The sequence below is a fragment of the Hydra vulgaris genome, chromosome 12, assembly GCF_038396675.1.
Source record: "Hydra vulgaris chromosome 12, alternate assembly HydraT2T_AEP".
NCBI lineage: Eukaryota > Metazoa > Cnidaria > Hydrozoa > Anthoathecata > Hydridae > Hydra > Hydra vulgaris.
The window spans coordinates 11,575,952-11,592,160 of record NC_088931.1 but is presented as its reverse complement, the minus strand read 5'-3'; the positions used below and the strand labels follow the sequence as shown (position 1 = coordinate 11,592,160).

The 16,209-nt window shown below is 26.3% G+C and overlaps 2 protein-coding genes across 5 annotated transcripts in view; one reads left to right on the top strand and one right to left on the bottom strand.

Annotated features, from left to right (window-relative positions):
• LOC136088449 (uncharacterized) overlaps nucleotides 1–8,512 on the bottom strand; it is a 27,004-nt gene extending 18,492 nt beyond the window's left edge. For 2 of the 4 annotated variants that reach the window (XM_065812166.1, XM_065812165.1), the window contains exons 1-9: nucleotides 7,164–8,512; nucleotides 6,776–7,068; nucleotides 6,378–6,590; nucleotides 5,908–6,171; nucleotides 5,724–5,800; nucleotides 5,411–5,616; nucleotides 4,845–5,162; nucleotides 4,547–4,663; nucleotides 1,038–1,112 (exon numbers count right to left, since the gene is read on the bottom strand). In XM_065812166.1, the coding sequence (XP_065668238.1) occupies nucleotides 5,922–6,171; nucleotides 6,378–6,590; nucleotides 6,776–6,792 (480 nt within the window). In that variant the 5' untranslated portion in view covers nucleotides 6,793–7,068; nucleotides 7,164–8,512 and the 3' untranslated portion in view covers nucleotides 1,038–1,112; nucleotides 4,547–4,663; nucleotides 4,845–5,162; ... (1 more) ...; nucleotides 5,724–5,800; nucleotides 5,908–5,921. The remainder of the gene's footprint in view (nucleotides 1–1,037; nucleotides 1,113–4,546; nucleotides 4,664–4,844; nucleotides 5,163–5,410; nucleotides 5,617–5,723; nucleotides 5,801–5,907; nucleotides 6,172–6,377; nucleotides 6,591–6,775; nucleotides 7,069–7,163) is intronic. The other 2 variants (XM_065812167.1, XM_065812168.1) reach the window with 1 other exon arrangement.
• The window catches only part of LOC100212358 (uncharacterized), a 22,086-nt gene extending 5,877 nt beyond the window's left edge, over nucleotides 1–16,209 (top strand). The window contains exons 3-6 of the mRNA XM_065812164.1: nucleotides 269–461; nucleotides 14,670–14,768; nucleotides 15,318–15,559; nucleotides 15,788–16,209. Of these exons, the coding sequence (XP_065668236.1) occupies nucleotides 269–461; nucleotides 14,670–14,768; nucleotides 15,318–15,559; nucleotides 15,788–15,958 (705 nt within the window). The 3' untranslated portion in view covers nucleotides 15,959–16,209. The remainder of the gene's footprint in view (nucleotides 1–268; nucleotides 462–14,669; nucleotides 14,769–15,317; nucleotides 15,560–15,787) is intronic.

The following is a 16,209-nucleotide window of genomic DNA, read 5'->3' as shown; positions in this document are numbered from 1 at the left end:
TATTATTTTTTTTATTTTGTGAAAGTGTTGCAATAAAAGTTTTAAAGATTACTATCAATAAATAGCGTAGTTATTTATAGCATGTTTTATTTGTTTTAAATGATCACATATTTAAAACTTGCTTGATTCTGGGTAACTGTTGTTTGTGTTTTTAAGTAGAGGGGCAGTGCACAACATGATTTAATCAGGTTTTGTACAGTGCTTCCTTACATAAAAAAATCAAATAATAACCTAATATAAGAAATCTTATTAATTAATATTCAAATAGGTATGTGCTCTACTGTGCTGTGAAATAGAAGTTTGTGATCTTGCTTTACTTGAAAATGAACGTTGCTACTCAGTTTCATGTTATAGTGAAGATTCATGTGAGACTGAGTTAGTACCTGTCAAGAACAAAAATAGTTTAAAAACTGATATAATTAAATTCAGAAGGAAATCTGGAAATGATGTTTGGAGTTCTGGTAAGAATAAACTTGTCACCCTTTTTATATATATACATTCATACAGAAAACATAAAAAAAGAAAATTTCTATTTATATATATATATATATATATATATATATATATATATATATATATATATATATATATATATATATATATATATATATATATATATATATATATATATATATATATACACACACACACACACACACATGTGTGTGTATATATATATATATATATATATATATATATATATATATATAATTTAAGTTTTATGGGAGCATGCGTTCTGATTACAAAAGAGTAAAAATGATGGATAATATATAAAGTAGTACAAAAGTCAAAATTACTTAACTTTACAAAAAAATATTTCTTTACAACAATCAATTTTTGTTTAATTGTTTTAATTTGAGATTATTATTATTATTATATTATCAAATTATATAACAAAAATTTAAGAGACAAAAGTAGACAATAGTTCAAGTTAATTTTGATTATTATAAATATTATGAAAATTTAAATATTGCTGAAATATTGTCAATTTATAATTCATTAATAATTGATATATCAAATTAAATATGTATAATTACCAAAACGTTTTTGGTTTTGGAAAAATTGAGCAATAAGTTGGTTGACTTGTTGCGACTTTTACCAATTTCCAAGCCCTAATACATATTACATATAATATATAATACATAATACATATATAATACATAATACATATATATATATATATATATATATATATATATATATATATATATATATATATATATATATATATATATATATATATATATATATATATATATATATATATATATATATATATATATATATATATATATATATATTATTTGATAAAATATAGTTTACTATTGCAGTAATATAAGTTTGTTTACATATAGTAAGGTAAGCTTCTATTTACAGTTTTAAATTTTTTATAGGAGAGCACAGTGCAAAACTTAATTTTAATTAAGTATTAAATGTAAAAGTGGTTAAAAAAAGTCTGATGGTACCCATCCGGCACAACTTAGAAAAAGTTGCGCTTGGTTTCTGTTGCACATTTAAAACCTTCTAAAACAAAAAATTTTGTGAAACTAACTATTACTATTTACCAAAATACCAGTTAAAATTTATTATAATATAATACTATGCTTCCATAATGATGAAATCATTGCAGAAACATAGTATTATATTACAAAAAATTTCCGTAAGGAATGTGAAACCACTGATACATTTAACATGCAACATGCAACATTTAAATTTGACTTTAACGCCTCAAAAAACATATGTTAAACAGCTTACAAACGAGCAACATAGAATGGTTTACGATGTATTGTTATCCCAGAGCATTGATGGAAAACTGAAAAATGGTTTAATTAAAAAAACTGCTGAAAAATTTACTGTTTGCACTAAAACAATCAGTAACCTATGAAGTTGAGGAAAAGAAAATTTTCCATTAAATGTGTGCCTTAAAAAAAAGGAAGATCTTGATGAAACAAGATAAATTTTGAACAGCAAGGAAGAATCACTGAAATCCCTTCGAACAAATGGATAATCATTTGAGTATTGGCAGGATCTTTAAATACTCCAACAACAACCCTTTATCGTTGACCTAAGAATGGCGTGTTCAATTTACTCTTTCTCAGTTACAATTCTTTGAAAATGGTACAAATCAGTTGGTAAATAGATTCATTACTAAAGTTATGTTCCTGGCAGCTGTTGCAAGACCAAAATTTGAGAAATATACAAATGAATAGTTTAATGGAAAGATTGGCATTTGCCCATATATAAAGCAAGTTTGCAAAGAAAATAAAGTAAGAATCGAAGAAATGGAGCACTAGTTTCAACTCCAATTGTTGTAGATAAATTTGAGTATCGCAACATGTTTTCAAACAAGGTTTTATCAACTACACATTCAAAATGGCCAGAAAATTGTATTGAAAAGACTTAAACTATTTTTATACAACAGAACTATGTGAAACCGCATGTAACAACTGATGATCCAGAGTTAATGGTCAATGCTTCTCAGGATGAGTTAAACATTTGCCTAATTTGTCTATTTTGGAAAAAAAGGAAAAAACTTTATCAACTAGAAAGTTAGTTTTGTGTAGTACCATAAAAAAAAAAATTTTTGTTTTGTAAAAATCAATACAAATCAAAACATGTTATCTTGTAAAAACGGTATAAAGGTCTAAAACCTTTTTTTAAAAACTCTTTTTGTGAAATCATGCCACCAAAAAAATGACTAGTCAGTGGCGAACACAGTTTATTTGGGGGAACCTTTTTTCTGGCAACTTATGTGTGTATGTTAATGTTTAAGATACTTTAAATAATTTTTAATTGACATTTTATAAATGTGTTGTATTTGCAATATTAAAATGATACGCTTAATAATTACGCTTACTAAATGCTTATTTTTTGTATTCGAATTGTCTATATATAATATATATACAAAAATTATTTGAATAGTGTAGGGTTTGTAAAAGCACAGAAAATTTCTATTACTGGGATTTAGGATTGTATAATTAATTCCTGGAATTTCTGGCATTATTTTATGCTTAAAAACTAAAAGAAAAGTCATAATTTAATCAAGTATAATGCAGTAAAATGAATAAAACTTGTATATAAAGTTATTTATTTTGTCTTTAGAAAATAGGCTCACAAAAAGCTCAAACTATCAAAACTATTATCACTTAAGCAACTTATTATTTTCTTGCAAAATAGTCCTGCAGAGGAAATGCCCTTTCTGACTCTACGCTTGTTGGTTTAATCGTCATTAGCAATCATAAACTTTCTGAAAACTCATCACCCCGAGTACAACCACTTTCAAACTGTGACATTTCTTTTGATATTTTAGAAGTAAGAGTTCTGCTGATCATGACAAAGAATTCCTGGGTGTTGCTAGGAGACCTTTCACTAGGGCTTCATTTAATTGCTCACTAATAGTTTTCGGCGTTTCATTATTTATGCTTTTTGTATTTCATCATTTGCTTTATTTACTAAATCTTCAACGTTGTCCAAGGAATTTGTAGGGTGATTTAAATTTGTTACATTTAATCCATTTAGAAGCTTCAACATTATTTTTTAATTTTTAAAGTTTAAAGATGTTTCAAAAACATGAGCATTAATTTGTTTTTTCCGTAATGTAGATAGTGCAGTAGACTGAATTAAGTATTCAGTCCTTTGCTCTTTGATTCTGGAGGCTAATGCATTAAAAAGTTGATAACTTGTTGTAGTATTCAGTTCTTTTAATTTAGTTAGCATAAACGCAATGTCAGCATTTAAGGTTTGCATTGCGTCAATAAAGCGCTTCCACCGCTGTTTTCACTGGAATTAGCATGTTATTAGTTCAGAAATAATTTCATACTTATATGATATTTTTAATACTGACATTTTTAATACTTTAAAACTTTTAATACTAATACATCATTAATAGATACCAAAAAGCACCAAAAAAATCACACATGAAACTTTAACTAACCTGCCAAGTTAACCGAGATTTTAACGTGGATTTTACTATCAGTCTTACTCTTTAATAAAACTTACAAAGATCAATTTTTTTTAAAAAGTGTTATATATTATTCGAAAGAACAAAAGTTGAGCTGTATTATATAGCATAGTATTTTTACCAGCCGTTTTTGAAGCTACAAGAGTCAGATTTGAAGCTACAAAGTTGAGTAATATTTCGCTGCTTTTCTGCGATTGGTAGAATAATTAGTACAATAGGGCCGACTAATTTCAACATTTAAATACCTTATACAAAAATATATAATATACAAATAATTTAAACGATATAATTTTGTGATGCATAGTTATTTTATTATATATGACTCTAACAAATATATATATATATATATATATATATATATATATATATATATATATATATATATATATATATATATATATATATATATATATATATATATATATATATATATGTTATATATATATATGTATTATAGTAGATCAGAAATGTTAATTGGTAACGATAATTAAAATACTTAATGCAGAGATGGCAAAAACCAGAAAATACAGAAGAAAAAAACGTTTTAATGCCTAAAAATAAAGATTTGTATAAAAAAGCATAAACCTTTAACATTTTGTGGACATGATTTTCATAAGAACGAGCAACTGTGATAAGCTTGACGTTGTACTCCACATGACTGCAAAACAGATTCGATTCCCTTCAATATCGACCCCATTCCTTCTATTAATTTAAATTTAGAACATTCCGCAAATCCTTTGTCTTTCAAAATTAAATTTAAATATTGATGTATAAAAAATCTAGATAATACAGTCATTGAAATCTAGATAATACAGTCATAAAAATCCTTAAAATTAAAAACTATGCCCTCAAAATTATTTCTAGTGCTATTTAATGTTGATACCTTTACTACTCTCTTCGACTTTAACAGTGCAATTCTCTCAGAGTACATTAACTGCAAGTAATCTGTGTTTTCAGGGTTGCAAAGTACTTCAATGACTAGTGTATCTTGAATAAGAAGAACTTTTGAATTTATATCATCAATGGCATATTCTAGCTGACTAATCTCTGCTTGCTTCTCAACATATTTGTCAAATTCACTTGATTCAAGACGTTTATCATTTATTGCAAAAAATCCAGCTAGTTTGATATCAAGGAGACATTCTACCTCTAACATGTTGAAGAACTTTTGAAATATTCCCAATGAAATGTGTAGAGCTATCTAAAAGTGATTTTAACAATTGCATAATAGCTCGATGGGTATTAATTGCCCCCTCCCTCAAAAAAAAAAAACCTATGACACATTTTCAGGGGGCTCATAGGTAAAATAAAAGAGCTTTTTTTTACCTATGATTTGAAAAAAAAGGCCTGCATAATTTACTACCCTTAAGAGGTTTGGGGGCAGCGAATTTTTGGAGCTCTTTTTCAGGGAATTAATTAATAAATATATATACGAAAATTAATACACACCTGCTCAATTGGTATATCAAATAATGGCTCATCAATTACATTATTGAAATTCTTTGCACGTTTGATATTGCCTCTATCTTTTTTAAATCGTTCTTAATCTGATTTTAAAGTTTCAAGTGTTCTCATAAGGATTGGTTGTGTTCGAGCATTAGTCTTTAATTGCATTTCACTTGATGTGATTTCACAGAATAAGCAGCAATGACGACCTGTTAAATTAAATATTCATTATATTACTTTTAATGTTCTTATTTTAAGTGTACATTTTCAGCAACTATATTTAGAACATTTAAAAAATACATAATTGTAGGCTAACCAGTTGCTCCTGTGATACCATAAATAGCACACAAAAATACATCATCACCAAATATAAATACACGCAAACTCTTGTCCCTAAGATAATGATGAATTAAAATTTATAAAATAGCTATGTTTTTTATTTACAAACATTTTTATAATTCAAATCACAAATAAATTTTTAAAATATTTTTTTTATTCACCTCCATTTCATTGCTTAAAGCTGTCTAATTTCATCTATGTGTTTTGAGAGTGAAATTTTGAGGTTATTCAATATATAGTTGAGGCCAAAGACTCTATGGTCTTTGGCCTCAAATATATTGAAAACTGTAGTGTTACTCTTTGAATTGGGTTTAGCAACATTAGCTACCTGATAACTCATTTTAAATGAACCACCTCCATGGTCACCACCAATTTTTAAGTGTATTTCACTAGGAGTTATCTTTTTATATGTTAGTTTGTTATATCTATGATAGTATAGAAACAAAATTACTATTTATAATACAAATAATAGAATTTATACAAAATTGAACATATACAAGATTTATGATTTTTTTAATTGAGTTTTCAAAAAAAAGCATACACTTCTTATGTTTTTGTAATTTTATTTTCTTATGTATTTAACAAGAGTTTATAAACTTTACATTATTCTCTTATTATATTTTGAACTTACCTTTCTAACTCATCCAGTACCTTGATTATATGTGATGGCAAATCATTAATATATGCTGTCGGTGTATCTTTTAATTCAAACGCTCCTTTTTTGTTTTTTAATTCAAACAGCAATTCTATATCTTCCACAATCAAATTGTTACCTGACCAATATTTTAAAACTTTTCGTTGAATAAAAAGTGAGGGTAGTTTGATATTTTTTGTCTGGAAAAATCTGAAATAGAAAAAAAAACACTAAAAATACAATAAAATGCTGATAATACAAATATATTTACAAATACAAAACTAATTTTGTTATGCAAATGAAAAAAAATGAACTGCATGGAAATATTTATAATTTAAAATAACTGAATAAGTGTTTGATGAAAAATGTATTGTTATAAAAAGAATATTATATACCTTATCATTTTTTTCATTTTTTCCCAAGGTAAACCACAGTCTGCTTTAAGTGCTACAACATCTTCTGGTTCTATCTCAACTTGGGAGAGATTTGACTTTTTTTAAATATCAAATTTATCATTTTTATTAAAAGAATTGAGCATAAGTGCTACTTGTTGTATTTTTTCCTTTTTTGTTGGCCCTGCATTTTCTATTAGCGATTGATGGAGTTGCTTTTGATGTCTTCGAATGGTTTTCTGACTAATCTCAGCTGACGTTTTGAAGGTCTTTGAAGTCACTAAAAACTGTATAGCCTAATTAGTGAAAAAAAAATCTTTTTATGCAAATTATTTATGAGCATTTTATAAAATTGAACATTTTTGTTAAAAAAAAACTATGTATTTTTTACCCTTGGACCACCAGAAGGAAGTTCAAAGAATGTAATTTATTTTTTGCCATTTTTAGTTTTGCAAAGTGAGCAAATGCATAGTCTAGTTCTTTAGGAATATCACTATTTTCTTTAATTTTGTAAATATCTGTAACTGTCAATGAAGAGGAATTCAATGCTGAACAATTGCATGATATGTTTTCACTTTTGCATACTTGTTCATGTTTCTTCTTATTGTTTGTACTTCCAGCATTAAATTTTTCATTACATGAGTTCTTGGAACACTTTAGAACTATATTCTCAAGGATATTTTGCATAGTTGTTGCTTTTGAAATGCTACCTAGAGGTATGTTTCGCATTTTGTTTCTGTTTCTTGTTTTCCAATTAAATTTGGAAAAATACATGAAGCACAAAATTTATGTTGGCAGTTATTGAGTAAAATAGGTTGATGTAACATTCTTTTGCAAATCTTGCAGACGCCTAAATCTATGTGGGGGTTATCAGCTATGCTGATAGACTCATAGCATAAGCGAGACATTCCAGAAAAACTGTCTATTATTTCATTAATTGACTTCCTTGTCCATACATCTTTATTAACTGATGGTGGTCTTCCAATTGGTTTCTTTTTCTTTCGGCCAGATTTCTTTACAAAACATATACAGCTTTCGAGTGAGGATGTTTGTGGCCAGTTAGTTAAAGTGAAATTAAAAGAGGTTGTTCCTCGTTGTTCAATATGTCTCATTAATGTATAACATTTCATGCAAATTTTTGGTGGGTGGATCTCTGTTCTGTCTTCTCCTATTTCAGTGAAAAATGCTTGGTTAACTCTAGCTATTATATTTATCACATTAAACGAGTCCAATATAATTTCCACATAATCTGCATAGTTTGCTAAGACACAAAATATGGTTAACAGAAGTAGCAGTCGCCATATTAGGTAGTTAGGTGCACTTTTTTACTTTAAAATTTCTAAAACTTAAAAAAATGGCTGGTAAATAAATTTAGTATTTTCTAAAAATGTCTAAATTTTAGTTTTGGAAACAGTTTAGTTCTTGAATTAGAAAATTGATTTAAAAAAGTTATACAAGTTTGAAGAACATATTTTTTTTTTAAATTGATTTTTATAGCCAGTCAAAGTTTACCAAAAAGCAATGGATGCAGAACTTCTTTTATATAACTACAATCTTTGGTCCTATAAAAGTCTATACAATTTTTGAATAAGATAAAACAACATTGATAAGTAGAAAATATAACAGTTTTAAAATGTGTGCCTATCTTTGTCGTCTTCAATAAAACATAGAATTTCAATAGTTAAAAAAAAATCCATGTGAACGCCCGCGCACTATAAATGTCCGCCGGGGATCAATATCAAACGACCGTGGGTAAAAAACAACATCTATCTGTCATTTTGTCCGACATATTTTATGCGCATTTATTTTCTAACCATTTTAGTTGTTCAAAATTGTTAATAAACTCAGTATTGTATATAAACTTTATTTTTTGAACTTTTTATTTTTTATACAAAACAAAATTGAAGTTGAATACAAGGCTACACAAGGAAGTTTATTAAACCGCCTTGCGGCTATGTTAACAAAATATGTCATTTTTTTTAGTTAAATCATTTTTTAAAGACGCCAAAGCATTACAATAACTTGAATTAAGGAGCCCGGTTTTTATCATTCATTTTAATATGTTGCAATTAGTTATTAATTTAAATTTATAGTTTAGTATTTTTTTTTTGTCTAATGGTTTTTATAAGTTTCAAACAAATATTTTAGTTTTTAAAACCCCTTTTAAATTTATTTCATAAAAACTTTAATGTAATAGTTCTTATGATGCTTATAGAAACCAGTACTTTTTGTTACACTATTAAATTTGAGTTGTTACAAAACATTTGTTTTCGCATTAAAAGTCTTTGCTATTGAAAGTGCTTATAAAATTAATCCTAGAAAAAGTTTGAAAAGATTTATAAGAAAATACATATTTATATAAATGTAATTACGTGTAATATACTTTAATAATTTAAATAAAATGTGTTTATTGTTAACATTATAATCAATTTGTTAATTTATTTAATAAATTAATAAGTAAACTTAATAATTTATGTACTTAATATATGTATTTACTACAATTACTATGTATTTACATAGTAATTGATGTATTTAATAATTTTGTATTTTTATTATACATTTTTATTACATAATTAATTATGTATTTAATTACATAATTTGTGTATTTATATATTTACGTAATAATTTATGTATTTGATAATTTACAAAGCTTTTTGCATAATATAGAAATTTTTAAAAACGTAATATAAATATATTTTCCTTTTCAAATTTTAGTTTTTTGTGCTTAGATTTTTTCTTTTTCTTTAAGATTTTCTTTTTGATAGATAATTGAACCTGTCATTTCGAAAAGGACATAAGTCCAAAACTTTTAGCAGTTAGTTTATAAGTTTGAATTAAAAATTTCTGTATGATTTATGTTTTTTTTATAAAAAATAAAAAATACATAAGTTATATACGTTCTTTATTTATCAACTTCTATGTTTAATTTCTTTAGCAGCCTAGACATTATTTTAATAAAAATCATATTTTTGTTGATTTTGAAATGTTTTAGAAAATGGACTTGTGCCCTTTTCGAAATGACAGGTTCAATTCATCTTACAAATTTTCTTTTTCTTTTCAGCGCATTTTGAAACGCCTAGAGTTTTCAAAACAAATTACATGATCAAGTAGTAAAAACAAAATATTTTAAGCTCAGGAACAGCGTTTGATCGCACTTCTTTAATTTTTATTGGATATGTCCGCAAACTTGAGTCTTTACCGGACAAATTGTTCGATAAAAAAAGTTCGTTATTTCGAGCCCCGATCGCGTAAATTGATATTCAAATAACAGGTATTTCGATTCGACGTCCACTCATCAAAAGGAATTGAAAACTTAGTTCCACTGTTAATTTTTTGTCTTAATTCTTTTCTTATAAAATTCTTTATATTGCTAAAGAAATCTAATACCATTTTTTTAACAGTGTTTAGAGATTTAGGTATGTTGACAAATCGCCTCATAGCCAGCCCAGCATGTATATTAATAGATGAGCATATTACATTAAAAGAAATAAGATGGTCTTTAGCTGTTAATCTTGCAAGTACTTCAAACAAGCTGTCTTCTTTATTTATATTCAATGAAAAATATGAACAAATTTTACTTTTTTTACTCTGTGTTTCTTCTTCCAATGTCTGAGAACATGTCAGTTTTGCTTTTAAATTTATTTTATGTAACTGAAGTAGATGCAAATGAAGAGCTTTTGTTGATCTGCCAGTAATTGTTCTCAATATTTTTTTGCAATGGCTTACACATTACTATTTCACTTTCTTTGTCGTGGAGAAAATGTTCCCATATAGGGGTTTTGCTGTTGAAATAAGTAAGAAATTTGACATGATATCTTAATTTGTCGAATCAAAAAAAGTATAAGAATTTTCAACTATTTTAACTTAATTAAGTTGAGTTTTTGAAGTTTAATAAATTTAAATAAATACACTCTATTATTACAAAAACACAATATAAATCAATACAATTAAATTTTTAGTTTTTTCCCATTATTGTTCTTATTATCGTTATCCTTCTTATTATTTTTATTATTTATATTATTATTATAATTTAGTTTTAATAATTAAAATCAGTTTTTTACTATTTCCTAATAAACATGCCAGTTATGGTCATTAAATATAAGATTGATTAAACTTACTTTAAATTATAAATCATTAACAAAAACATTGCAATGTATTGGTACTAAATTTTATAGCTTCGTTGTTACTTTTCTTTTATTTGATGCAATTTAAACACATGTATTAATCTGTAAACGAGTTTTATGATTTCTATTCCGGGATTCAGGGTTATAAAATTAGACGGAATCCCGGGATGCAGGATTAGAAACCGTAAAATAGCGTTTAATAAGCATTTTTTTACTATTATTTTTCATTTTGATTTAAATATTAACTTCCGTTCATTTAACTTTTACTAAAGATTAATAATTTTTAAAGTGTTTTTTAAGGTGCCTTCAAAATAAAAGAGATAATTACGGTTAACTTAATGATTAAAATTTTTTATATATTTGGAAAAAAAAATTGATTATGTTAAATAAGGATCTTTTTTTAAATTTAAAATTAAAAATAAATAAAACTTTATAAAACTTTTATTAAGTTGTTTTTAATCGTTTTTTTTTTAATTATTATTATTAAAGTCGTATAAAATTTGAAGAGAAACAAAACTTTCTGAAAAAGTTTTTGTTTCCTTTTTTTCGTTTTCCTTAAGTAAAATAAAATAGCAAGCTAAGGATCAAAAGTTCAAAAATTAAATTTGTGAAAAAAAGTTTCAAAAATTAAATTTGTGGCTGGCAAAGCAGGATTTGATCCGTACCTCTGACTCAAGTAGTTTGTTGACATTCTGTTTCTTTGTTTGTTCTTAATATATGTGATTTGAGAAAGATGCATTCAAAAAAACATTTGAGGTAGGAAGGATAAGACAATTTAGACTATAATCAGCTAACTCATGAAAAGCTGCATCTCCAGAAGCACACACCCCCAATTGCCATCTTTTTATACAGGGACTATTAAAAGAAAGGGACGCGAAACTCTTATTTCGTGTAGTTTTGATGACAGGGCCGATGAAATAAAATGCGAAACACTTTAATTTTTAAATGATGCTATAACTATTAATAGAAATTTAACCAAAAAATTTTATGGCTTAATTATTTATCACAATTTTTCAACAAAAATTAAACTGTGTAGATGAAATCTTAGAAATAAAACAACTTTTTAACAAAAGAAACTGTAAATTATCTGCAAATCACCATAAATAATCACTTTTAAAAACTCTGTTAATCAATTAAGTAATAATTACTTATCATACTATATTATATTCATATCATAGTAATAAACATGATTATAAATAAATTTTAAGTCAAATAAATGTAAAACCATAAATAAATTTTAAAACTTTAATAATTAGATCACCAACAAAAACAAAAGTTCATACCACTAAGTATTAAGTTTCTTTAAGAAATAAGTTTGCTGAATAATTTTAACTGCTGAAGGTGCAAACTGTTCAATACTTGTTCCGCTGAGGTAAAATAATTTCCACCGCTTAGTTGTCTACAGACAAGCAAAAAATTTACAAAAAGACCAAATAAATTGGAAACCATTAGATAATAGTTAAAAAAGCAATTGTCAAATAAAAACATGTTAAACTAATGTATGTTAAAAATGAATATTTTTTAATAAATAAATGAGAGAACTATTTGTTTTCTAGATTTTAAATCTACAAAATTTTCTTAACTATAAGTAACACAAAAATAATTTTACCTGTAGATGCCAAATTCACCTTTAAGACGATCTGTTTGAAAAACATCACAAAGAACATATTGGTGACCTACTGAAAGCAGTTTTTTTATTAATTCTACCAATCCTTGTAGGGTGTTAACTAAAGCATGTTTTGTTTCTGGTGTGAAAGTATTCAAATGCTTAAATTCTTTTCCCTCTGACATCTTAGAAGTTGCATCAGCAAATGCTAAAATTTATATAAAACCAAGGTCATTGAGTGTCTGGAAAGGAGACCTATTGGGATCATTTAATAAAACATCACAACCTTTCCTCTTTACATTTAGCATGTTCCCTAATGAAACAATTGGTGCTAAAAAACAGGCAGTGTTCTCAAAATTAGCCAATCTCAATGCTGAAACTGTTTTTTCATTAAATACAGCAACCATGTTTGCAACATTTTGTCTATCAATCAAACTAGGGTAACTGACTTGGATGAAAACTAGTTTTGGCAATACACAATTTCTCTCTGGTATATAATTGAACAAAGTGAGACCAATCACCAGAGAGAGGTTGATTAATAATTTTTAAACTAATTTTTTTTTTTTTCTTTGTGTTTTTTCTGTACACCAATTGTTTCTTATACTTTTAAACGAGTAAACTGGGTTGTGTAGCATAATAACTGGTTTTTCTTTATCTATAATACCTTGCCATAGAAAAATTTGGCAAACACTTTGTTTTTTGGATGGCTATCTGACAAGAGAATCAATTATTCTCCTACTGCATCAATTATTTATTTATTTATGTCTATGATCAAATTGCAAAGAAAGTGTACTGACAATTTGAATATTGGTAAAGTTCTACAAACAATGGAAGGTTTACCAAACATAGGTTTAATCATAAAGACTAATGATGTTTTTGCAATTTTAGTGGAATTGTACTCACTATATCCAATGAGATGTCCTTGTTTGAAACTAACAGTAGGCTTAATATGCATCTCATCAAAGAGAAGGCACCAACGCTTTTCAGAACTATTAATATTTTCAAAAACAACTTTGATTGTATCATTGCATTCTTTTTCATTTCCAACTTCTCCAACTTCTCCAACTCTTCCTAATTTTGAAATGAGAGTCCTTGGACTGGACAAACAAAGCAGATTTCTTAAATGTCAATAACAATATCTGGAAGACAAATACAGTTCAAGTGTATGATGTATACATAAAGTAGAAAAGTGATGTCCATTTGGAGAATAAGTGGTGAGGCGTTGTTGTTCAATGAGAAAAGAAATTTCTTCAGAAGCGTCACTGTATGCATTTTCAATTTGACTAATCAAACTTAATACCTCATTATTTATTTCAGGACTAGAGGTATGCCATGCTATGAGCCAAAATTCAATCATTATAGAATGCCAAAATGACATTCTATAATGCCATCTGACAACCCTGTTGATAACAAGCAAAGGTTACTGTTTATCTGGATTAATATTTTAAAGTTGATGTATCTTTTAAAAAAAACAAATTTTTCACACATTTTATTGTCTCTTATTGAGTTTTGTAATAAGTTTTATTTCATTTTTTTAAATCTAATGTTCAGTTAGTAATTAAACAGTTTTGAACATTAAATGAGTTACAGCACATAATTACTTTTTAATTCATGTCCTGAAGAAAAATGAGCTGTCTAAAATAAACAGAAAATTAGTTATTTGCCACTGCATTTGAAACCAAAACTTTTTTCTATATTTTTAATAAAAAGGCAAAAGGAAAATAACAAAAAATAAACGTTTTTTGGGCATCCTTACCGCTCGAACAGTACCAAAACAGGCCTGGGTTCTTCCCTGCTGTATAAGTTTTTGCAACATAGCTATAAAAAAAGTCTAAAACTTTTAATAACTCTTACCCTGGAGTCTACACAAACTTAAATGTTTATGTAGACAGATATGTTGGCAAAATTAAAAAAAAGGTTTCAATGTGTAATATCTAACGCCGATGAGATTCATTTTAGAGAGAGTGAAAATAGTTGGCTATAGCAGAACATTCAAAGTTACCATGGTGTTTTTAAGAAACTAAAATAAACTACATTATTATTTTAATGTTAATTAAAATTATCATTATTTTAAAATAAACTACATTATTATTTTTTCATTTATTACTTTGTTTGCATATTTTAAAAAAGAATGAAATCAAGTTTTATCTTTTAATTTTTATTGAAGGATCAAGAAAAAACCAAGATGATGAAAGCATATCAAGGATTGTTACTAAGCAAGCGTCTGTTCAAAAATTAGCTAATCAAAAAGAAATCGATCAAAAAGGTAAGTTTTTTTATTTCCAATGCTTTGAAATTTTGTTAAACTCAAATTAATAGAAATCGTAGAATGTTTTTATATATAATTACTGCATGATGTATAAAGCTTTTGAGAAATATTAAAGCTGTCTAAAGATATCTAAAGCTTTTAAGAAATATGATATTAAAGAGAATTTGCAATAAAGTAGTTTCAAACAAAGTTGGAATTCTGATATAACAGTAAGTGTTTTGTACCAGCTAGACCACTTTTTACAACAAATCTATATCAGGTCTTGAGACTTATTTCTTAGTCTATTTAGACCCACTGCTATTCCACAAGTTCACACTCAATCTTTTAACTCATTAAAATAATTTTTTAGTGTTCTAAAAGAAAAAGAAAAAATATAAAAATGACTAATTGGAATAAGTACTTGGGTTAAACTTATTTTCTTAAAAATAGACTGAGAAGTACTTTTTTATATCTAATATAACACAAATTACTTAGGCTTGGACATTAGTTTTATAAATTATCCTTGCTGTGGCAATTCTATTTATTTTTATTAAAATTTTTTTTTAGATGCCTCCATTACACTTTCAAACAAGGATAAAATGGAGTCACCTATGGATGCATTGTTACAAAAAGAATCTTCCATTATACGATCCAAACAAATTAAGCAGGCTTCGCTATCAAAAAAAGAAGAAATATCTACTGAAGTAAATGAAAAAATTCAGACGGTGACTGAACATTATTTAAAATCTCAGGAGAAATCTGATATAACAGCACTTCAGGAAAATGAAACAGTATCACATATAAGCAAGGTAATTGAACCTTTTTTTACACCTTATTTTTGCTTTAAAAGCTAATGAAAATACTATGCCAATTTTAATAAATGCAAAGCCGTATTTTTTAAAAAGCCAACTATAATAATAATGAATAAATAGAATAATAAGGAATAATAAATAAATACAATAATAAAGCAATAATAAATGAAAATGTTAGTTAAGCAACAAATCATATTTATAATATTTATTGTGTTTATTTTTTAGATGTCTATACCAGGAAAAAGTCGCGATTTAAGACATACATTAATTTCACCAATTACGATTGGCGCATTTACATGTATGGCTGTTATAGCGGTGAGTGGTTTTGCAATGGCCATTATTAAATATCAAAAAGAAAGAAAAGAGTTTCAGGATAAACAAACCCAAAAACCATAGAAATAAAAAATAATAAACTCGTTTTTTCATGCACAAATTTTATAATAGTTTTCTGTGATATGAGGTGAAGTAATAGTAAATAGGGAGGAAGGACATATTCTAGCAACCGACATTTAAAAAAATTAACTTTTATTATATAATATAGGCAATATCAGACAATTAAAATGGAAATGTATATAATATTAAAAAAAAAGAAAATAAGAATTGTAAAATACTTTTGAAGTTTTAGTTAGGTTTTAATATTTAATTGA